Raw genomic sequence first — 23,281 nt, forward strand, 5'->3', positions numbered from 1 at the left:
TGAAGGGGCTGAGGCTCAGAGAAAATTAAGCAAAGAAATGTATGTCCCTAGTCCCAGATGGCCTCGGCACCTCCCTGCTTGGACCGGAGCAGCACGGCTGCGCTGCAGGCCACAGGCAAATGCCCTGGTGGTGTATGCCTGCCATTAGCTACCTTCAAATCCCGCTGCGAAGTCCAGGTAGCTCATCCCTTCCTTCCCGTAGCCTATCTTGGAGGTGAGCTCAGCAAACTGAGTGTCTTCCATGGGCATCCCACTGTCTTCCAGGACCTGGTAGGGACGGGAGAGGGGAGCCATCAGGGCCCCAGCTGTCACAGTTGGGCCCCGGCCCTCCTGCCCTGCACTGGGCTCCAGCCCACCATTGTTACTCGTCTGCCCTCACCCAGGCTGCTGTGGGCAGGGATGGCTCCCGGCTCCCAGGGCCCCAGAGAGGGCAGCCTATGTCTGTTGAGTTGTGAATGAACCACTGGCTCAAGTGGGAACCCAACAGCCCTCTTCCAAGATGCTGCTTTCAGTCTCCTAAGTCAGACCTCTACTCACAGATGTCCAAAGACACACAAACACGATGAAGCAGGATGGTGTGTGAGGGGACTTCTCACTCATTCCCTCACACCCCACAGTTCACAGGAAGGGCTGTGGGCACATTTCCTCCCGCCCCCCCATCCATCCTCTCAGTCCATTTGTGAGCATGCGGTGGAGGCAGCGGAAAAATCATGCCTCCTGCACCTCCCTGTCCTGCAAACGTTTGATCAGGACTGTCTCAACAGCAAGTGTCTTCCTAGGGGAACAGGACTGCTGAATGGCCCAGGCAGATGGCATCCTTGGGTCATAGCTGGTCAGTCAACACCCAAGCCAGCTGTCTTCATGGAGGAGGCTGCACCCCGAGGGAGCTGGGGTACAAAGGGAAGACATCTCTTAGTCACATTGAGGAGGCATGGTTTTTCTTCTAGCAATGGCCACAGAATCATCATTCAAAATGGATCTATGGGGGCTGGGAAGGTGGCTCAGTGGTAGAGCGCTTGCCTTGCATGCCTGAGGTCCTGGGTTCTATTCCTCAGTACCACATAAGCAAAAAGAAAAAAACCGGAAGTGGCACTGTGGTTCAAGTGGTAGAGCGCTAGCCTTGAGCTGAAGAGCTGAGGGACAGTGCCCAGGCCCAGAGTTCAGGCCCCACGACTGGACCCCCCAAAAAAAACAAAAAAAAATCCCAAAAAACCCAAAATAGATCTATGTCTAGTGTCAGAGCTGGCCAGAATGGTTCATCACACCAGGGGCAAAAGCCAGAGGCTTTCCTGAGAGGGCTGTGAAGAAAGTGTGTGGGGCTGTGGAATGTCTGCCCAGGTGTGAAGAGATAGAAGAAAGTCCCAAGAGGTATAAGGATTATAGACACTAACAGAGAATGAGGGGGTGGGGCACAAGGGACTGGATGGTGGCCGGGAGGCAGAAGGCCCAGTGGCCCGCGGGGAGACCAGTATCCCTGATCCTGACCACAGCATGACACATTGTGCTTCCCCTCTCTGCTGAGCCCTGCACCCTTGGTCGGGGATCAGGGCGTGCAGGATATGCACTGTACTGGCTGCACTGGCTTTGCCCTGTGTGACCAGTATTGCAGGGCCAGCGGGCATGGCGCACATGCAGGGCACATGTACAAGGTGTGAGCAGGCCCTTTCACAGGCACACTGGCTACTCTGTGCCAGGCATTGTGTGGAGCCAGGAGAAGGTACTCTTCCCATCTCTGCCCACCTGCCCCTGAAGCTGGGGAAACAGGCTTCAGGTGTCTGTAAGACTTGCCTTCAACACGTGACTAGAATTAGCAGGCTGAGGGGCTGAGTGTGGTCACATCTCAGTGATGAAGAGCTCAATGTGAGAAGGATGAGGAGCCGGAGAGGCAGGAGTAGACAGGAACTGGCAGGGAGGGAAGGAGGGGACAGCCGCTATGGAGCCCTGGGGCCCTCAGGGGCAACCTCACGTGGGGAAGGCTGACTGGAGGCTTGGTGAAGGGCCTTGGCTCCCAAAAGGAAAGGACGAGAACCTGCGATGGTTCTATAGAGCTCTTCTGTATTTGTCTCACGCTGGAGCTCTGACGGCTCTGGTCTACATGCGGCAGGTGGTCCATCCTTGTGCGCCGTGGGCTCGGACCCTGGAGTCCTCCGTGCTGTGTCATGGTGGGAAGGTGGCCCCAGAGGCCTTGTGAGGCCTGTGTGGAGCTGACTGGAGGAGGCTGGCAGGTGTGCTTACAGCAGCGCTGGGAAGGGCTGGGGCTTGTGGCATGGCTGGGGTGAGGGCTCCGAGGAGAGGGAGTGAAGCGAAATTCCAAGGCCCGCCTGAGGGCCTGCCCGGCACAACTGAGAATCCCAGGCCATCTGTGCCAGGGTCCAGCTCTGGGGGAGCACGAGGGTTTACACAGAAGCTGAACCCACGAAGGAGCACCCAGAGGCAGTGGGTCTCCGCATTGAATAGATGGGTTGCCTGCTTTGAAAAACAACTCCGTATTTTGAAAACAATTACACATGAATTATTCATTGCAAATTCTTCCTGCTTAGTCCTTTCACAAAAACATATGCAATGGAGAGGAAGAAATGTCTGTAGGCAAATGTTTCCTAGCCCGGAGGACCGTGAAACACCAGAGCTGTGGCAGTGGGAGCAGCCCCCACAGGCATGGAGAGCCACAGGGCACCGCGAGCCACTGCAGAGCCTATCGCCGGCAAGCCCCTTCTCTGGAGGGGCACTAGGCCTCTGGGGCCTCAGCAGGGGCTCCCTGGCATGATTCAGACTAACACAGCAGCAAATCAACTGAGTCACCACAACCCTCGGCAATTTCTAGCACAAGGGAAGGCTCTTGCAATGTTTGTCAACAGATTTAAAAGACAGTTATGTCGCTGGGCCTTTCCTAGGAGGCACTTCTGTGAGAAGGTTCCTCAGAGTGGCACACCAGGGCCTGGCACTCTCGTTCACCATGGAGCCACACCTGCCATCCCTGCGGTGTGATGGGGGGGGGGTCTTCCTTACAAGTACCAACATTCCACAGCACACTAACAAGTTCTGGGTGCCGAGTGCTGAGTGCTGAGTGCTGATTGCTGGGTGGAGAAAGGGGCCAGAGCAGGCTGAGCCCAGGGTGGGGCTCTGTGGAGCCCAGCTACTACTTGGAAAGGACCCGCCCAGATAGCGTTGCTGTGTTCAGCTTCGTGCTTTCGGTGGCTTCTCCAGGGACTACAATATGCCACGGTCCATTTAAGGTTAATACTGCACCATACCACTTACAACATAGAAATGTGGCAGCCAACAAGGGCCCTCTGCCAGGTCTTTCATGCCTGGGTTGTCATTTGTTCTGCATTCACATATATCACAAACATCCAAAGACGAAGCTACTGGTTTTTTTTCTTTGAGCATGCCTACACTTTTTAGTTAAGTAGCTTTTTGTATCTAATCAGATGCTTACTATATGTGGACTTCTTAATCCCTTCTTAAACCATGGCCTTCCTTGAGCCCAAGAATTCCCTAGAGCATTGCTTGTGCTGAAGATGGGAATTGCCAGTAATCATCTTGGTTTTTATTTTAATTGCTTGATCTGAAAAACATCATCTTGATTCTGGAAGGAGACTGGCTGGGCCTACAGTCTGGAGGTGAGAGGGCTTGCCTTGGCTTTGACTCTAGTTTTTCCTCCAGCACATGGGAGCTGCCGTCCCATTGTCACCTGGCTCCATCGACTCTGCTGCACGATCATCAGAAGCCCATCACTGTCCTCCTGGGGCTCACTGTGGTTTGTCTCATACTGCTTTTGAGATTTCTCTTCAATTTTGTTTTTAAACAACTTGCCTGTAATTTTCTTGGTTTTTATTGTACTTGGAGTTTTGTAAGGTTCTTAAATCTGCAAGTTTGGGTCTTTCACCCAAATTGGTAAAAGTTTTTTTTTTAATAATTCCTTTATTGAGATTGATTACATATTTTCACAGTATTATGGGATAGTGATACTTAAAGTCACAAATACATTTTAACCTTCATGAGGTGCATTGTCATTATCGTAATCTATAAAGTTTATGGACGCTACAAACTTTGACACTACAGCTATTTCCTCCAAATCGGGTAATATGTACATTTCTTTTCTTTCGCTAAGTGTAACAAATTAGTAAATTTTACCATTTTTTCTTCATGTGTCTATCTTCTTCCCTTGTGTTTCTTGTTCCTGCGACTCCAACGACACCAGCGGCAGGCGTGTGGACAGTGTTTTCTCCAGGATCTTGAGGCACTCCTCTCCCTTCAGTGTTTTTACCTTTTTCCTTCTCTGCTTCAGTTCATCATATAACGTCTTCAAACACTTACCAACCCTTCCTTTTGTTTCTTCATTCTGGAGCCTAGTCATCTAGAAAAACTTTTATTTCTATAAATCTTATCTTTCAGTTCTAGACTTTCCACACAGCTCTTTATTTTTCTTGTTTCTTTTTTCCCCCTCTTTTTGTTTTCTTGTGTCAGGACTAGGGCTTGAAGTCAGGGCCTGGGTGCTGTTCCTTAGCTCTTTTATGTAAGAGTTGTACTCTACCACTGAGCCACATATCTACTTCTGGCTTTTTGGTGGTTAATTGGAAGTAAGTCTTACAGAACTGACTTTGAACTACCTAGGAAGAAGACAGGAGAGTGCTCTGGGGAGTGCTGGCCAGCCGTGGTCCTAGATAAAGAACAGACACTTGAGCAATAGCTCTCTTCTTAGAAATCTATTTCCATGACTACTTTTCAATTTGCCCACATGGACACTAGTATATGTTAGCTGCAACTCTCTCCCTAACAAGAACCAGAGTTGAAGAGCTAGTATGGCCTTCATTGGAAATTTAAACACTCATTTAATTCCTAGGAAGTATATGCAGGCCCTTCAACAGAGCCCTTTCTTGAAGAAACCCACCAGCTCCCCACAGCACATGCAACTCAGTGCTCACAATTCCATGTTTCACTGCCAGGTTTCTTCTTGGCTTTCTGGAGGAGCCATCCCTGGATCTGTCATCACAGCATTGCTGGGACTCTTCACTGACATGACATGCAGGCTGGAGCAGCTTTGTGTCCCTCCACCCCCACCCCAGTGTCAGGTACACAGTAGAGCCAAGCAGTGAGACAAGCAATGCTTTGTTTCAAAGCTTACCTTTGAAAAATGGGCCACGCCCACTTTGGAAGTATTCTGGGAAAAACATTTGACAAGGATGAGTTTTGGCCAGATAACCCTTAACATTGCAGAGTGATGACTGGAAATGGCATTGCTTTGCCCTGGGATGAAGCGTGAGGGCCACCTGTGTCCTGTGGGCCTCAGCTGCACAGGCACCATCCTACCTTCCGGAAGTCCTGCTTGGCAATCTTCCTATCCGGATCCTTGCTGATGTCAAGAAAGTACTTTCTGAAGACCGGATCCTGCTGCTGGATGCAGTTCTTGAGCTTTTCGATGACCTCTTCTTTGGTCATGGTCTTATTCTCTGGGGACTGGATGCTAGGATTGCAAGCAGACTTAGTTAATTTAGTGCTTGCTGATAAAGCAGAGTGCTTCCTACGACTCACCCCCACAGCAAGGAGGTTCCTATCCACAAGGGAGAAGCTGTGCTCACAGGGGACTCCAGGGCCTTCCTGGGCCCTCAGAATTGGCAGCAACACCACATCCCCCATAGGTCCTGTGTGCCAGGATGCTGTGTTGGCAGTGGGGACCCTCACACTAAGACTCTGGGCTATGAAAGGGAATGGCATGGGATGGTATGTGTGGCAGAAAGGAGTTTTATGCACTGGGAAAATTGAAAGTCAGAGCCCATTGTGGAAAGAGAGGGATTTACAAAATATAAACCCTTTGTGATGTGCTGTGTGAATGTATGAGTGTGGGTGTATGTGATAGTATGTGAGAATGTGGCTTGCATAAGTGCATTTGAGTGTGTGCATGTGTACCTGAATGTATGTGTGTACATGACTGTACACACAAATGTCTGAGTGGGCTGTGTGCACAAGGTGATCGTGTGAATGTGTGCAAAGTGAGTGTGACAGTACATGAGAGTGTGGCTATATCTGAGCTCATCTGTGTGTGCATAAGCGTGAGTGTGTGTGTGCACATGTGTGTGGGGGGTACATGCGTGTTTGGACGTTAGCAATTTCCTCAGCTCTCTGAGGCCTCCTGGGCCTGTCGTGGCGGAAACAAAGTGAGTGTGACCAGAGCACGAGAGGGGCTCCTGTCCCCCGTCCTCCGTCCCCTGTCCTCCATCCTCCCTGGCTCCCCAGCATGCAGGAGGGGCCACACTTCTCGACACACTTGACTGCCATTACTTCCATCACTGGTTTTAGGAAGCAGAGCCATCTTATCACTGAATTCTTAACCTTTCTCTTAAAGTACTTTCTGCCCATTTATAAAGCAGTTATTATTGAAAAGCTGGGTATTCAGATTTCATTAGCATATCATTAAATGACTAGGCTATCATTAAAATATTCCCATTGCTCTACACTTAAGAACTTTTAAAAAGAGGTATGACAAAGGGAAGGCTGTGGAATTTTACCTTTCGTGCAAATTTATGCTAAGCTATGAAGAAGCAAGTTAAAATAATATCTTTTCATTACAGTAAACCTGTATCTTTTCAAAAGACAGAAGAGCTATAGAATATTCTAAAGGCCGACTTTCCATAGATTTGCTGAGTGTGTTTTATTGTTATAATTCAATTTAGCACTCATTTAAATAATTCTACCACTCATATTGGAAAATGTTAAGTGACTTATGTTTTGCACTAATGTTAGATGTTAGTAAGAACCAGTGTTTCTGGAAAAGGACAGATGGTATGTACACACAGAATGGAAGGGTAGAGCTACAGGGAACTGACTGGGCACTGAGTCCCGGACCCAGGTTGAGCTTGACCCAGGCGGGCACCTGGTTCAGGGATGACTGGAGGTGAGACCCCAGCCTACTTGCTGCAGTGCAGGCATTTCTGAGCTGAGCAGGCAGACCCGCTCATTCCAATGAACTTAGCTAGCTCTAAAATTCTCTTACTCTAGTCACTGTCTATGTGGTATGCTCACTTATGAAAACAGTCACTTAGCCAGCAAATGTCCACCCAACATCTATCCTTTCATTCTGTTTCATGTTACCTCCTGGGAAGACCGGCATTCTTTGGTTCCTGTTTCTGAGTCTGTCCACCTGGCTTATCCTTCAAAGACGGGGAGACAGCAGGATGGCCATTAACTCCTAAGTACGCCATAAGTTTCTTGTAAAAGATTCTTCCTGAAGTTAAGTCATGAAACTTATTGCAGAGTCTGGATTTGAAAAGTAATCAAAGGCACACCATCAGAATGGACAGAGTTCCAAAGATTAAACCAAGAGCTGAGCAAGGCACACGTGTAATCTCAGCACTTGGAAGGCTGAAGTAGGAGGGTCACAGGTTCAAGAAGCCTCAACAGTAAGACCCTGCCTCCCAAAAAGAGGCATGGATGTATCCTGCTAATTACAACCTTCCTTCCTTCCTTTCTTCCTTCCTTTCTTTCTTTCTTTCTTTCTTTCTTTCTTTCTTTCTTTCTTTCTTTCTTTCTTTCTTCCTACCTTCCTTTCTTTCCTTCCTTCCTTCCTTCCTTTCTTTCTTTTTCTTTCTTTCTTTCTTTCTTTCTTTCTTTCTTTCTTTCTTCCTACCTTCCTTTCCTTCCTTCCTTCCTTCCTTCCTTCTTCCTTCCTTCCTTTCTTTCTTTCTTTCTTTCTTTCTCCCTTCCTTTCTTCCTCCCTTCCTTTCTTCCTTTCTTTCTTTTTTCTTTCTTCCCTTTCTTCCTCCCTTCCTTTCTTCCTTCCTTTCTTTTTTTCTTTCTTCCTTTCTTCCCTTTCTTTTCTTTCTTTCTTTCTTTTCATTTGTTCTTTCTTTCTTTTCTTTCTCTCTCCTTTCCTTTTTTCTTTGTGTCTCTCTTCTTTCTCCCTTCTTTCTTTTCTATCTTTTCTCTCTATTTTTTTCTTTCCTCCCTACCTTCCCCCCCCCCCCCGCATCCCAGCATCCCACCCTGAGATTGGACTCAGGGCCTAGTGCTCTCTAAGCAGGTGCTCACCACCAAGCCAAGCCATGCCTCCCCCAGTCCCTTTCTGCATTAGTTGTTGTTGAGGTAGGGTGTTGCTTCATGCTCAGGCTGGCCTGAGCTGTGATGCTGCCGGTGTCCCTGGGGATGGCAGGCGTGTACCTCTGCGCCCAGTCACCATGCCCCAGCCCCTGGGATGACGGGCACACTCCTCCACACCCTGCCATCCATTGATGGGATTTTGAGGTTTTGGTGTCTGAGCTAGTTTGAACCATGAGCCTCCCTGCATGTCCCCTCCACCCCCCACGCTTTTCTCCTAAGTAGCTAGGATTACAGGCTTTAGCCACCAAGCCCATCTGGGTGATTATAACTTTCATTCATTGCTCAAGGGAGTGGAAAAAAATTGTATGAACACTTGATAAGATATTTTAGCCACTGAATTCTTCTTTTGGTCATGGTCATGGCCTTGAACTCAGGGCCTGGGCACTGTCCCTGAGCCCTTTTGCTCAAGGGTAGCTCTCTACCACTTTGAGCCTCAGCTCCACTTCTGGTTTTCTAGTGGTTAACTGGAGATAAGCCTTGTAGGCTTTCCTTTCCAGGCTGGCTTCGAACTATGATCCTCAGATATCAGCTTCCTGAGTAGTGCGGACTGCAGGTATAAGCCACCAGGGCTGGCTCTACTGAATATATTGTTACAAGAGGAACTAACCCAAAAGATGCCCACATATGTCTACATAAAGAATTGCTCAATATATGTAGCTTACTAGCCAAAAGCTTGAAAGAAGCCACATGTCTACACAGATAAATGGGTACACTAACTAGAAAAGTCTCACAATGGAGTACTACTCAGCCATGAAAAGGGAAAAAATGATGCTATCTGTAACAATGTGAGTGGATTTCAAAGACATTATGTTAGTGAATACAGCCAGAGAAAAAGAGGAATATTTTGTATTCTTCCATTTACATAAAGTCCTAGAAAATGCAAAGCAATCCAGGTACAATGACACATGCCTCTGATCCCATCTACTCACTTTGAGGCAAGGCTGATGGGAATAAATCAGCAAGACCCTGTCTCAACAAATAAGATGGGTGTGATGGGTCACATCTGTCATCTAAGATACAAGGAGATGTAAATAGGCAGCAGTATGAAGCTGGCTATCTGAGCTGGGAGATGGCTCAAGTGGTAGAGCACCTACCGAGAAAGCACAAGGCCCTGGCTTAAACCCCGGTAGCACTGAGAAGACAATATTTGGTCCCTTGAACAACATCATAAGATGGCTTCATGAATGTGGAGGTTGATGAGTCTCCTCAGATTGTGTCTGTGGCACGGACAGCCCAGAACATGTAAAGTACATCACAAGAAAGACACAGCACATGTGCACAAGAGTGCTTTTAAGTTAGAAATCCTGCAATGAAGTTATGTAGGCACATATGTGGGACTGTTAGCACGAGTAAACAGGACAGGAAATGTGAACGACCAGAGCCGCTCCTTCCGTCCCTCTGCTATCTGGGGCCTGGGGGTCGAATGCAGGTCTCCAGGTGCTGTACCATTGCACCACCTCCCCTGTTTCCAACTCTAGGGCTGAGGTTTTTCTCAATATTTTGTTTCCTATGCTTCTAATAATAAAATTTGTAAATACTTATTTTTACAAACTTGATTGAGTATGAGGAGCAAGACAAAAGTTGCACATTCCTTTAAGTTCACAAGATTTAAGGCCACGGAACCCAGTGCCGTGGAGGTATGCCTGGCACGGCCTCTGGCATAGGCACTGGCGTAGATGTGGGCAGGGGGAAGGCAAAGGGGCAGGCGGGGAGGGGGGAGGCATGGGAAGGAAGGGAAAGGGGAGGTGGGACTGGAAGTGGGGGAGGCAGGGCTCAGAGCTGTGGTCTGAGAATACTGCAGGGCACCGGCAAGGCCTGGACTATTTTTTTCTGTTGGTACTGAGGCACGGCTTGCCTCTTCCTGTGGCTTCTCTGGTGGAGGGAGGCTGGTGGAGCGCTGGGCCTGTGTGTGAGCTGATAGCCGTGCTCTGACCCGAAGAGAACATGCTGAAGTCTTCGGGTTGTGGGGGAGCGGAGGAGGTGTTCAAACAGTTCTGCACAGCCATTCTGTTACACCGTGTCTTCTGCAACACCATTGTTGACAGTGACATCTCTGTCATGTTGCCCATACCCAGGACACCTGCTTCCCGTGGCCACCCTTTCTCATATCGTCCATGCGACCACAGCTGGGAGAGTGCAGGTGGTGAGAATGGCTCAGCCCACTTCAGCACCCTCCTCAGAAAGGGCCCAGGAAGGCTGCCCTGGCCCAGGGACCGCCACTCTGAACCTGGGCTGGTGTGCTGTGTGTGTGTGCAACGGCAGCAGGGTCAACCTGGCATGAAGTGCTCATGGCGGCAGACAGCAAGAGTTGGAGCATGCACTCTGAAGCCTGACGCTGCCCAGAACTATGGCTACTACCACTGCTCCGATGGTCAGCGTGTGACCACGGGCTAAGCACTGCACCACACAGTATGGCAACAACGATGAATAAACCAGAGTTTCAGTTGGTAGAATGGAGGGGACAGATGGTCTAAATGTAAGAAGTAAGAGAAAGACCTACATTTCTAACAAATCAAAAGCACTGGGGGCCAGTGGTTCATGCCTGTAATCCCAGCTACTCAAGAGGCTGAGATCCGAGGATCATAGTCCAAACCCAGCTCAGTCAGAAAAGTCCTTGAGACTCTGTATCTAATTAGCCAGCAAAGAGCTGGAAGTGGAGGATGCCTAACGACACCAGGTGAGACCCAGGCCCTATCACTCACCCATGACTTCGGGTGGGTGCTTAACTTCCATCAGCAGAAGGAGTTAGGAAGGACTAACTCCTATAATTTAGGTTCAACTCTCAGCCAGTGTCCAATGTCTAGCAATGATTCAACTATTACCAATACTACCTACTGGTATTATGAAAACACACAAAGGTCTAGCATTAGCAAACAGACTTGATAGAAGACAGGAAATGAATGAATCTGGTAACCCAAAACACTTACCTTATGAATTGTTCGTTTGTTAAAAATGGACAGAATATGCGCATGACTTTCTTGAAATTATTTCGACCAATGATCCCTGTGTTGCCAACGTCATAGGACTGTAGCATGTCATAAAAAGCTGGTTGGTTCCTAAAAATTGCATCCTGCACCTTCTCTTCCACCTAGTGTAAGAAATAAACACATTTATCATGCTGTGACCTGGCGTCCGGCAGGTGTTGGCAAAGAGCAGGTGAGTTACTTACCGAGTCCCAGGCCAGGAGGAAAGGAATCTTGCTGTCTGTGTTCAGGGATATTTTTCTCGTCTAAGTGAAAGAGAGAAAGTGTGTAAATAAAAAACATTTGTGTACAGGTGTCTAGAAAGCAGACGGACTTGGACCTGGCTTGGCTAGAGGAGCTGGCATTTCCCTTGCCATTTGAAAATGGGCACAACATGAGAATTTATCATCAAGAAGTCAAATAAAGGCAAAGTAAAAGAATGACAAGATGGTTGGTCACCGGTGGCTCACACCTGTAATCCCAGCTACTCAGGAGGCTCAGATCTGAGGACTGTGGTTTGAAGTTAGCCTGGGGAGAAAAGTCTATGAGATTCGGATCTTTAGCTAACCACCAAAAAACCAGAAGTAGAGCTGTGGCTCAAGTGGTTGAGCACCTGCCTTGAATTAAAAATCTAAGAGAGTGCAAGATTCTGAGTTCAAGCCCCAGTACACACATACAGGCACACCAACAGACACACCGGCATGTATGCATGTGCATGCATGCACACACACACACACACAGGCACACACAGAATAATGAGGTAGTGTCCTTTCACATGAAGACAGTGACCAGGGGATCAGAGATGGTGGGACTGCAACCAGAAGGGGTTTGTGGAAGACATTCTGTCTCATTGTACAGATAGTCACCATTGCACAGTCTGATGATTTACAGGCTCTGGATGGAAAAATTCTGCAGCTGGGGTCCTGGGGCTGGGAGCAGAGCAGGGAGGGAATGAAGTGCTCCCAGGATCCCGTCACAACCCTGAGTGTTACACATCATACGTATATTCCTTTCAAAATAATTACAGTGATGTATAAAACACACATTCTCACATATTGCTTTGTCAGTAATTCCGTTTCTAGTTGGGGGCTGGGAATGGTTCACACCTGTAATATTAGGTACTCAGTAGGGAGGTAGAGTTAGGGAAGATGGCAGTTAAGACCAGCCTTGGTAAAGTATTAGTAAGTCTCACCTCAGTCAGTAGCTGAATATGGTGATATGCTATCCCAGCCACAAGAGAGGCAAGAGCAAGAGGACTGCAGTTCTAAGCCAGCCTGGGTATAAAGGTGAGACACTTCTCTCCCCCCACCACACACACCTTATCAACCAAGGGCTAGCTACTGTGCTAGGCACCTGTTACCCTAGCTATGTAGAAAGAACAAACAGGATCTCAGTCCAGGCTGGCCCACATGCAGGATCCTATTAACAAATCCTATAACAAATGCCAAAGAGATGGGGTGTGCCTCAGCAGCAAAACTCCCTGACTTGCTGGACACTGGTGGCTCACGCCTGTAATCCTAGCTACTCGGGAGACCAGCCTAAGCAGAGACTCTGTCTCTAATTAACCAACAAAATACTGGGATGGAGGTGTAGTTCAAATGACATCAGCTGAGCAAGTAAGCTAAGCCAGAGCATGAGAACCTGAGTTCACATCCAGTACTGCCAAAAACAAACAAACAAACAGAATTTCATACTAAAGCAATAATCATAGAAAGTCATAGAGAGAAAAGCATGTACTAAAGTGTTCACACCAACAGTTATAAAGGGAAAGAAACGGAACAAAGTTTACAGGAAATTCTGTTTTAAACTTTTACAGCATTACTTTTATTGATGTTAAATATCAGTAGTATATAGGTGATAACAAAAAGTAATTGACTATATGATCCAATTCTCAAATAAAGTATTACAGTGTTTGAAAACATGCAGCCAAATGCATCAAAATCCATGCATTAACTATGTATACTTTTAAATCTGGCTTATGCTGAAATAACTTTTCTCTTAAAAAAGGAAAACGGGCCGAGAAGGTGGCTCAGTGGTAGAGTGCTTGCCTTGCATGCAGGAGGCCCTGGGTTTGATTCCTCAGCACCACATAAAGCAGAAAAAGCCAGAAGTGGTGCTGTGGCTCAAGTGGTAGAACGCTAGCCTTGAGCTGAAGAGCTGAAGGACAGCACCTGACCAAAAAAAAAAAAGGAAAGCAAGTATACATGCACACATTTTTACAGATTCAGAAGGTTATATAACACTAGGTGACAATTCCTTGCTGTTGGACTTAGTGGTGATTTTTGCTCCCTTTGATTTACAGACCTATGGTTTCTAATTTTTCTCATTTATTCATTCAACCAACGATGGGATGGGCCACCCCGCCACATCTCCTGGGGTCCAGAGGATCATGGTAACAGGTTACCTCAGCGTGCCACAAATAAAAGTTAGTGGTGGTGGCTAGTGCTTGGCGCTCTGGGAGGTCCATGACCGGAGGACAGGGCTTAGCCAGGATTGTTGGTGGGGGGGGTCCTGAGCAGAGGTGGGGTGCTGAGCACTAGTGGAGGCACCACCAGGTGGGAGGCCCAGGAAGAAGCCCCTAACAGCAGGGACAGCACTTCAAGGTGTCTGGGAAGCCCAAGGAGAGGAGAGAGGAGGCTACAAGAGGAGGCCATGAGGCTGGATGGGTGCTGGGCATGAGGCTAGTTGACCACATGAGGACATTCTGCTGCTTTATTCCCAGAGTCCTTGAGGGCCAACACAGGGCTGGCATGGCTGGGTTATGTCACAGCCTTTGCTCCATGCAGGCATGTTGCTCACAGGTCTCTCTTGTTTTGTCTGCTCAGGTGGGTTATATAGATCATAAACACAGAACGAACACAGGGTCTGACCCGCAGCAGGGCTCAGGGAAGGCTGGGCTTACTCCTGCTTGTGTATGGAAGGATCTGGGACTTCTTCTTGAATTAGGGTTTAAGAAGGACCAAAGGATTGGGCTAAAGACATGGCCCTCTTTATGCTGGTCCTGGGCCTTGAACTCAGGGCCTGGGTGCTTAGGGTCCCTAGGCTTTTTAAATGAAGGCTAGTGCTCTACCACATGAACTACATACAGGTCCACTTCTGGCTTTTTTGGTCGTGAATTGGAGATAAGAGTCTCACGGAGTTTCTTGCTCAGGCTGGTTTTGAACCATGATCCTCAGATCTTAGACTCCTGAGTATCCAGGATTACAGGTGTGGGCCCCCAGTGCCTGGCTACCCTTTCCCTTTAAAAGAAAACAACAATATGGTCTTACAACTATCTTTGGCCAGGTTGGCCTCAAACTTGTGATCATCCTATCACTACCTCCTGAGTAACTGGGATTATAGACATGGGCTACTATGACTGGCTTGATTTAATCTTGCTCTGAACCGCCAGTACTCAACTGGCCCCCAGGTTTCAGATGCTGCCTGGACACACAGGTTCTTACCTCTACCTGCAGGACAGGAACGGACTAAATCAACATCTCACCTGGGGGGCCATGAGCTGTTTCCAAACACTTTCTAGAACTTTTATTTAACAAGAATTAGGTACGATCTGTGTCACAAACCATGAAAATGCCCATTCCTTTGACCCAATTGCTCGTTCTAAGTAATTCTTCATATATACATGGAAAGTATTCAACAGTATTTTCATCCATAGTGAAAACAGACACTAGGGCCACACAGAGACGACTCCGTGACAGACATTAAAATTCGTGTTCATGAGGAAATTTTTTCTTGGTTGGTTGTGGGGCTTGAACTCGGGGTCTGGGCACTGTCCCTGAGCTTTTCTGCTCAAGGTTAGTGCTCTACCACTTTGAGCTACAGAACCATTTATGGTTTTCTGGTGGTTAACTGGAGATAAGAGTCTTATAGAGTTTCTTGCCTGGGCGACTTTGAACCACAGTCCTCATATATTAGTCTCCAGAGTAGCTACGGTTAGAGGTGTGAGGACTGGTACCCAATGCTTTTCACTTTAGTTATATTTTTTCAGGTAAGGTCTCACATTTTTCCCTGGCTGGCCTCGAACCATGATCTTCGTATCTTCACTTCCCATGTAGTGAGGACTACAGATATGACCCACCTTACCCAGAAAACTCTGTCAATTTTTTAGTGAGAAGACCTTGTGTTAGTCTGGTAAGTGTCAGTCTAAGAAGATGAGTGACACAAGTACAGCAGCTTCTTTCCAGGTAGTGCTTCTAAAAACACAGTTGCAAGGGGCGCACTGCTCTGTGCTGAGAAGAGAGGTAGCATCCTGGACTTAAAGGAGGGCTTTCAGACATGCCAAATACCTACCTTTGATCAAAGGAATCTTAACTAACCCTTACAGGGAATGAAAAGTCAGTGAAGTCACTGACTTGTGAAGGTGTAATCTGAGTCTACTGAACACGTAGTCACTCTGCCTTCCAGACCTCAGGTTTGGCTGCTCAGAGACTTACCCTGGGAACATCTTCTAGCAGATTCATAAAGGAGCTGATGTTGACCACTCCGAGGTCATCAGGGTCAAATACCTGCCGTAGTTCTTTGAATTCTGCGTCACTTAATTTTACAACCATGCAATCAAGGATGTAGCGCAAGTCTTCCCACTTTATCTGTCCATCAGGTGTCTGAATATGAGAGTATACATCAGGGAATGTAAAAAAAAGACAAAAAGGGAAGGAAATGGAAGGAGGAAGGGTGAACAAATGTAGTTATGGTATTCAATATATGCAATATAAAAAATGAACTATGCAATTTGTGGGCAGGGACAGGAGGGGAAAACTGGGGGAAAGCAAAGGGAGGAATGACATGGTCCAAAAAGAACTCATTACCTGATTTATGGAATGGTAACCCCTCTGTACAATACCTTAATAACAACAATAAAATTATATTTTAAAAAGGAAGGAAAAGCATTCTGTATTTAACATCATTCAGAAGGGCAAGCTTTGGTCAGAGTTAGGATCTGAACTGTGAATACGTCAGCTGATGATATTATTAGTCATCAGATCACACATTTGCCAAGAGCAGCAGGGAAATACCAGTAAAACACTCTCACATAACTACAAAATTCTCTACCTTGTGAAGAATAAGGCCCACTTCTGGGGAGCAGGCCGAACTTCCCCTCCAGAGTGAACCGCCACCACCCCAGGACCTCCCAGGTGGTGCAGACCTTCCCGGCAGTCCCATTACAACCTGCCAAGTTACTAAGAATATTAATAACGGCTGCTTTCAGCCTCACCAAACGCATCAATTACATAAATGCACAATTACTTAGTGAGAAAAATATCAGCCAGGCTGAATAAAGAAAACATGAGCAAACTACTCTGACAAATTTCTCCCCCAGACTAAAAAATGGTCACTAAGTAAATTAAATATGAAAATTGAGAGTGTCTGTTTACTGGAAAGACAGAGGAAATAAAGAACTCCTTCCTCACAGAGACACTGAATATTAACACACTGACAGCCTATTAAGTGGTTAAAAAAAAGTACACAAATGTCAACTATTCATTTCAGGCCTCAAAGTTGAAAAAAGAAATAAGATTCTCTGGGCTGGGTTAAGTTAAATTAGGGAATATATGTGTGCTTATTTTTTTATTTTAGAATGTGAATAAACTGTTAGATGTCCAACAGTAATCAATAAGAGCTAATTAAAAAAAATTTTTGGTCAATTGTAGGGCTTAAACTCAGGGCCTGGGCTCTGTCCCTGAGCTCTTTTTGCTTAAGACTAGCATTCTACCACTTTGAACCAAAGCTCCACTTCTGGTTTTCTGGTGTTTAATTGGAGATAAGAGGCTCATGGACTTTCCTGTCTGGGGCTGGCTTTGAACTGTGATCCTCAGCTCTCAGCCTTCAGAGTAGCTAGGATTACAGGCATGAACCACCAGTACCTGGCTTAAGGTATTTTCGGTAAAAGTTCAGCAGTGGGTCACCATCACCACTGGGACAACATTTAAGCGCACCCAGGAGCATTCTCTTCCCATGTCATCCAGGACTTAGGGACATGCCTCAGTGACTCCCTTTGGCTGTGTATTTCATGGACCCAGGATCACACACTGAATCTGTGGTGTCCTGTAGCTGGCTTCCTTGATGATGTGACATTTCTGGGGTCCATCCATGCTGTAGCATGTCTCTGTATTTGACTTTTATTTATTCATTGATCTATATTTTATGTTTTCCTGACGATTATTACCTCTGATCATTTGCACTTTGTAAATGACGACTAAAGTAGCTTTGACTATTTGCACACAGTCTGCATAGACATGTTTTTCCTTCTCTCGAGCAGGCAGCTACTTGTGGAGTTGCTGAGTCATGTGCTAAATTGTTTAATTTTTCCAGAAATGACACTGTTGGGTTTTTTTTTTTGCATAATGGCTGAACTATTTTCCATTTCCACCCACAGTGTGTGGAGCAGCTTTTGGGTTACAGCCTTTCCAGTGAGTGAAACATGGCATTGAAGCAGGGTAGCTGAGGGACTGGCGAAGCAGAAATCAAAGCTAGCCAGAAATCTGGAGCTCAGACGGCAAAATTGATAGGACTGTAAGGTTAAACACTGAGCTGGAAATAAAGAAAAAGTATACATGAGTTTTCCCTGCACATCCCTCCCTGTTGGTTACAGTGTATAGAATTGTCCTCTAAAGTATCTCTGGCCTTGTCCCAGAACTCTTTCCATAAAGTGGCCCTTATATCACAGACCCTTGGTTAGTAACATTCACCCAGAACCAGGCTCATCTAAACAGCTGGAAGCTATCATGAGCCTAACACAAAGAAAGCACTCTTCTAGAGGAACCTAAGCTAATAATGCATGCAGCCCAGTGGAAGAAATCCATACCCTGTTCTCCAAGATCGCAGGATGACAAAGCCCTATCTCACTGGGCTTTCTGTTTGCATTTCTCTAATAACTAATGGTGCCAAGTGTCTTTTCATATGGTTATTGGCTAGTTTGGATGTTCTGTGTGAGCTTTGAATTTTAAATGAATTTTAAGATCATTGTATCAATTGCAAAATAATACCCCAGTAGGGATTTTGATTATATTTTCATTGAACACAGAGATGACTTTGGAGAGAGTCTCCATCTTAATGATACTGAGTGCTGCAGCCATGAATCTGAATTGTCTCTTCACTTATTTGGGTACCCTTTCATATCTTTGAAAAGTATTTGTAATTTTGGGTGCAAAACTCTTAACACTTTTGCTAAATTGATGCATAGGCATTTTATTCTTTTTGTTTGATGCTAATATGAATGAGACTAGTAATCTCTGTTTATAATTCTATAATCTCTTCTGTTTTGGAAGCTCATGTTCAGGCTGTTCATTGTTATTTATAGAAATCCAACTAACTTTTGTATATTGATTTTTATTCAGCAACCTTCATGAGTTCTATTAGTTTTTGTTCTCCCCCTTCTTTCTCCGCCCCCTCCCTCTCCCTGTGTGTGCATGCAGGAGATCACTCTGTGTTTGGGATCAGGGAATGAGATCGGATATTTTCCTTCTTCCTATATTTTCTGACTGCTTATGAGAGTTGACATTTCTTTTTCTTTTTCTTTTTTGTCAGTCACGGGGCCTGAACTCTGGACCTGGGGGCTGTCCCTCAGCTCTTCAGCTCAAGGCTAGTGCTCTACCACTTGAGCCACAGCGCCACTTATGGCTTTTTCTGCTTATGTGGTGCTGAGGAATCAAGCCCAGGGCCTCATGCATGCAAGGCAAGCACTCTACCACTGAGCCACCTTCCCAGCCCCAAGAGTTGATATGTCTAGAAGCAATTTGTGTAGTCTTTACTGTAGAGTATTTGCATGTTTTTATTAGGTATACATTCAGCTATTTGACATTTTTTGAGATTTATTAGCAATGATATTTTGAAATTCTTGTTTTTCTAATTGTATCTGGCAGTTTATAAATATTATTGGTTCCCTCGTGCTGACTAATAATAACCTTCAAACTTCTAACATTTGGGATTTTCTATTTTGTGAAATCATGTCAGCTGCAAGAGTAGGAGCAGGTGAGCTGGTGGTGGGCACACTACTTGTGGGAGGGGGAGGTGTGCCCTGGGGGGCGGGATGCTTCCCCTTACTGTACAAGGCAGTGTCTGGAGGCTGCCGTACAGCAAGTGGGATGCGTGACACAGAGGACCTAACTACCGCACACAGGCCGCCCTAGAGCCGGAGAGGGGCCACATTCCCACAGACGCCCTACAGCCCAATCGCATGCCTAGTCATGTCTATGCCTGCCTCCTCCTCCCTCTGCTCGTCTTGCCTTCTCCTTTCCACGGCCTAGAAATTGCCAATAAACAGGTGAACAGTGGTGAGGCAGGGTAGTATCACTGACAAACTACACACCATGCAACTACGAGACATTCGAGTGTCACTGCCTCTGTGGGAGGAGGCTGTCTTCTTATTACCTATCTGTGTGAGCCTGATGGCCCAGTGCAGGGCCCGGGACGGGAGGAGGGACTAAGTCCAGACTCTTGGCCCTCATGATGCATTTGTGGCCGTCTTGTTCAATGGGACGGCAATGGCTTATGTTGTTCAATATTAGGAATGATTAGCATTGGGCCATTCTCCCCAAAAGGAAATGAAGACTCCATACGTTTACTTAAATTACTGTAGGAAACTGAGTTGAGAGGGGATACGACCACTTCCTTCATCTTCCCGGGTAGCTTAGCTAGCATTCTCCGGCAATTCTACAGTGCTAGGAGAGCCTGATTGGAGCTGGAAGTTCGGCTCTCCACCGAGTGCCTCAAGCTGGTTACTTGGTCCCATGGAGATGATGAGAAGCTCTACTTCCTAAAGGTGGACACGGGTCACTAAAGGCAGGGCTGCCCAGGCCTCTCAATGGTAGCATTCACTCAGAGAGGCCAATGCTACAGCTCTAAAAATGAAAGCAGTCTCCCTTTACTGAGGGGTCACTTCCTGTGGTATCAAGTACATTAGTCAACTACGGTCAGTACTGTACAGGACAATCAAACATTTTGACAGAGACAGACAGACAGACAGAGACAGAGACAGAGACAGAGACAAAGAGACAGAGAGAGTGAAGCTGTGCACAGGTACACAGCTTTTACACGTATGTGGTTACAGTGGTTCTATCTCATTGCTACTCACTGTTCATCTTTTACGGTGCCTGATTTATCAGTTGCACCTCATCGTGGTGATGAGGATACAGGGAAAATGGAATGAACAACCCGTGCTGCCTCATCACTCAGCCAATGACAGGCCCAGCTACAGCGCTGACAGCCAGGGGTGGGGCAGGCCTTCACAAAACAGTCCCTTCTCAGAACATTAAATAACATCTGACTGTAAGGTTCACTACTGCTCATGCTTCCAGGTACCCAGTGGGGATTCCTGGGTTGTATCCTGCATGAATCAAAGGAGCTTCCCTAGTTAAAATAGGCGTGGTTGCCAGGAACACAGCATTCCACACCTGAATCCATAAGAACTGCAGTCTCCCCAGAGTGTGTCTGGAGCTCCGGACATGCCCGTGGGCCATAGGCTTGGGAAGTTGGGGCTAAGGCTGAGTAACTCCCCTGGTGGTGAACCCTGTGTACTTGGTCCTATTCTAGTCTGAGCAGAAGTACTTTCCCAGTCCTCAGTGTTTCCTAGACTCTTCTCGAGGATATACTCAGGAAACAACTAGCCTGGAGGAAGTGGCTATACATCAGGAGAATCCAAACTCCCCTTCCTGAGAGAGACATGATGGGAGCCAGTGCCTAATGCTTACAGCGAGAAAAAGCAAATTGGGAAGCCAGGGATTCGTTTCCCCTTTGCAACACAATTAAGTAAGGTAAATAGGGTATTTTGAAAGGAAGAAAATGTTCCTGCTATGAGATACAAGTGGGTTATGAACTGTTAATTCTGCATTGGAGTGGAGATTGCCCTTCTAGTCTGAATGATTTGCTAATTACACAGGGAATGATGGCTATAGCCACTTCATTGCGATAGTCTTGCCCCCATTGGCCTCATGGTATCTGTATTTATCTTACTGTATTGCAATTCGTTTTACATCAGCCTAGACTCTGCCTGTAAGATCAGGGCTCAGAACAATCCCCAATATCAAACAGGAGCTCAAGAACTATCTGTTGGCTGGTGAGTGGGTGAGAAGAGAGGTTTATTGGCCTCACTCTGAGTGTCCGCTTTCTTACTAACAATGACTTTTTCAATAGGGGAAGGGGAGGGTTGCAAAATCTTACAGTTTTGCTTTTCAGTAATGCTTTCTTCAACGATATAGAACGGTCTTCTGAGTATTTAAATAACTTTCTGATAATATTTTCCTTGCGAAATCGGCTTTGAGGGCTGACACTACAAAAGGATGGGGAGAAAAGCAGGAATGAGATGAGGCTCTTGTACTTCGTTCTTTCTCAGTGTCATCAATAAGCAGCCTCGCAACAGCAGCAGTCTGTCCCTGTGGGTGGCTCTTTCTCTGGGATGCTAATGTGCCATGTGAGTCTGTTCATCCGGTAACTGGGTGACAGCTAGGAGGGAGAGGCCACAGGTGCCACGCCCACTGGCATCTATCAGCTCAACCATCATGCCTACACTGCCCGCTGTGACCTAAGACCATAGCTCCTTGGCCGTCAAATCTGATTTCTGATTTGAAAAAATGAAAAAGTACAGGACAGCGAGCAGAGATGGTCCCCGAGGCCCCCTGTGTAGGGAGCACTGTGTGGCACACCCACCCCGCATGGAAACTAGCAGGGGAGGGGATGGCCTTCCACAGGCCCCCCCCACCCCCGACTTCCAGTGACCACCTGACCCTCTTTTTCTTTCTTGTCTAGGGGCTCAGGCCCCTCATCCCTGTGCACTCTAGGAGCCCACGGTCAGCCATTCTAGACATCACATCCAACTTCAGTAGGCTCCGAGTCTCCTAACACAATCCCACGCGCTGCCTCCCTTTCCTCAGCGCTGAGGCGGGATGAGCAGAGGATGGGTGCTGTTCCTGCTGCATCCTCACAGCCATCTCGGCTTTTCCCAATTGTGCATGAACAGGGAAACACACAGCTCATACCACTTTTCAGAAACACACGCTAGCTGAGTCTGTGTCCCTCCTGTCCCTCCACTGAGCCTCGTTTTTCTTTTTGTCTTTTTTTTTGGTCGGTTGTGGGGCTTGAACTCTGGGCCTGGGCACTGTCCCTCAGCTCTTCAGCTCAAGGCTAGCACTCTACCACCTGAGCTACAGCGCCACTTGCAGTTTTCTGGTGGTTTATTGGAGATAAGAGTTTCACGGACTTTCCTGCCCAGGCTGGCTTTGAACCACGATCCTCAGATCTCAGCCTCCTAAGTAGCTAGGATGACAGGCGTGAGCCACCGGCGCCTGACTTGGGCCTTGTTTTTCTAGAGATTGCTGACACTGGCACTGGCACTAGCCAGGGTTCTTTATGCAGGACACGACCAGAAGTCCTCAGCTGTGGAGTCACTACAGGATGGCTACTGTCTCCAGCCTCCTCCCTCTCTGCCTCAGGAGCTAACCACCTCCATAGCCATCACCGTGATGTGACATTACCAAGCATCTTGTGGGTGGTGAGACAGCTCCCTGTTGAGAGCCACTAATTTTGCACAAATAAAACTTTGATTTAAATTCTGACAGCCTTTAGACAAGGTGCTGTCAGACAAGTACAGTGCTGGGAAATGAGTGATTCACTTGAGACGGACTCAAAGAGTCTCTCAGCCCTGCACCTTGCAGGAGTGGCTGGAGGACAGGTTAGCATATATGGTTCTTAAGTACACACACAGAATGATATATGTGTGCACACAATCTCACAGGAATACACTCCGGGCTCAGGGCAGGGTGGGCCTCCACCACGCTGAGCATGCAGTCTCTCCCTGCCTGGAAATTGGACCGGAAATGGCAGCAGCCTTACAGCTGAAAGCAATTTGAAGGAAGAAAAATAGGTGAAAAATGATCTGCAAACTTTAAATCATTATGTGAAAGCTGGAAGTTATTCAATAGAAACAAATTGATCATTCAATAAATAAAAAAATGTAATTCAGAAAGTCCCTAACTTTAAAAATATTGTGATTTTCATGACTCAAATGCAGAGGTTCTGCCAGGCACTGGTGGCTCACATCTGTAATCCTAGCTACTAAAGATAGGCTGAGATCCAAGGATTATGGTTCAAAACCAGCCCAGGTGAAGAATCTGTGACATTCTTATCTGTAGTTAACCTCCAAAATCCTGGAAATGGAACTGTGGTTCAAGTGGTAGAGCTTTAGCCTCGAGTGAAAAAACTAAGCAAGAACATGAGGCTCTGAGTTTAGTTCC

At 46.8% G+C, this 23,281-nt stretch overlaps 1 protein-coding gene across 3 annotated transcripts in view; it reads right to left on the reverse strand.

The window, feature by feature from the left end:
* The window catches only part of Efcab6 (EF-hand calcium binding domain 6), a 173,874-nt gene that overhangs the window by 56,662 nt on the left and 93,931 nt on the right, over positions 1-23,281 (reverse strand). For all 3 annotated transcript variants that reach the window (XM_069999721.1, XM_069999723.1, XM_069999722.1), the window contains 7 exons: positions 21,213-21,321; positions 15,491-15,658; positions 11,264-11,323; positions 11,022-11,182; positions 7,090-7,254; positions 5,311-5,464; positions 153-267 (listed from right to left, as the gene is read on the reverse strand). In XM_069999721.1, coding sequence (XP_069855822.1) covers positions 153-267; positions 5,311-5,464; positions 7,090-7,254; positions 11,022-11,182; positions 11,264-11,323; positions 15,491-15,658; positions 21,213-21,321 — 932 coding nt within the window. The remainder of the gene's footprint in view (positions 1-152; positions 268-5,310; positions 5,465-7,089; positions 7,255-11,021; positions 11,183-11,263; positions 11,324-15,490; positions 15,659-21,212; positions 21,322-23,281) is intronic.

The sequence above is a fragment of the Dipodomys merriami genome, unplaced genomic scaffold (genome assembly GCF_024711535.1).
Source record: "Dipodomys merriami isolate MVZ:Mamm:240054 unplaced genomic scaffold, mDipMer1.0.p SCAF_55, whole genome shotgun sequence".
Taxonomy (NCBI): domain Eukaryota; kingdom Metazoa; phylum Chordata; class Mammalia; order Rodentia; family Heteromyidae; genus Dipodomys; species Dipodomys merriami.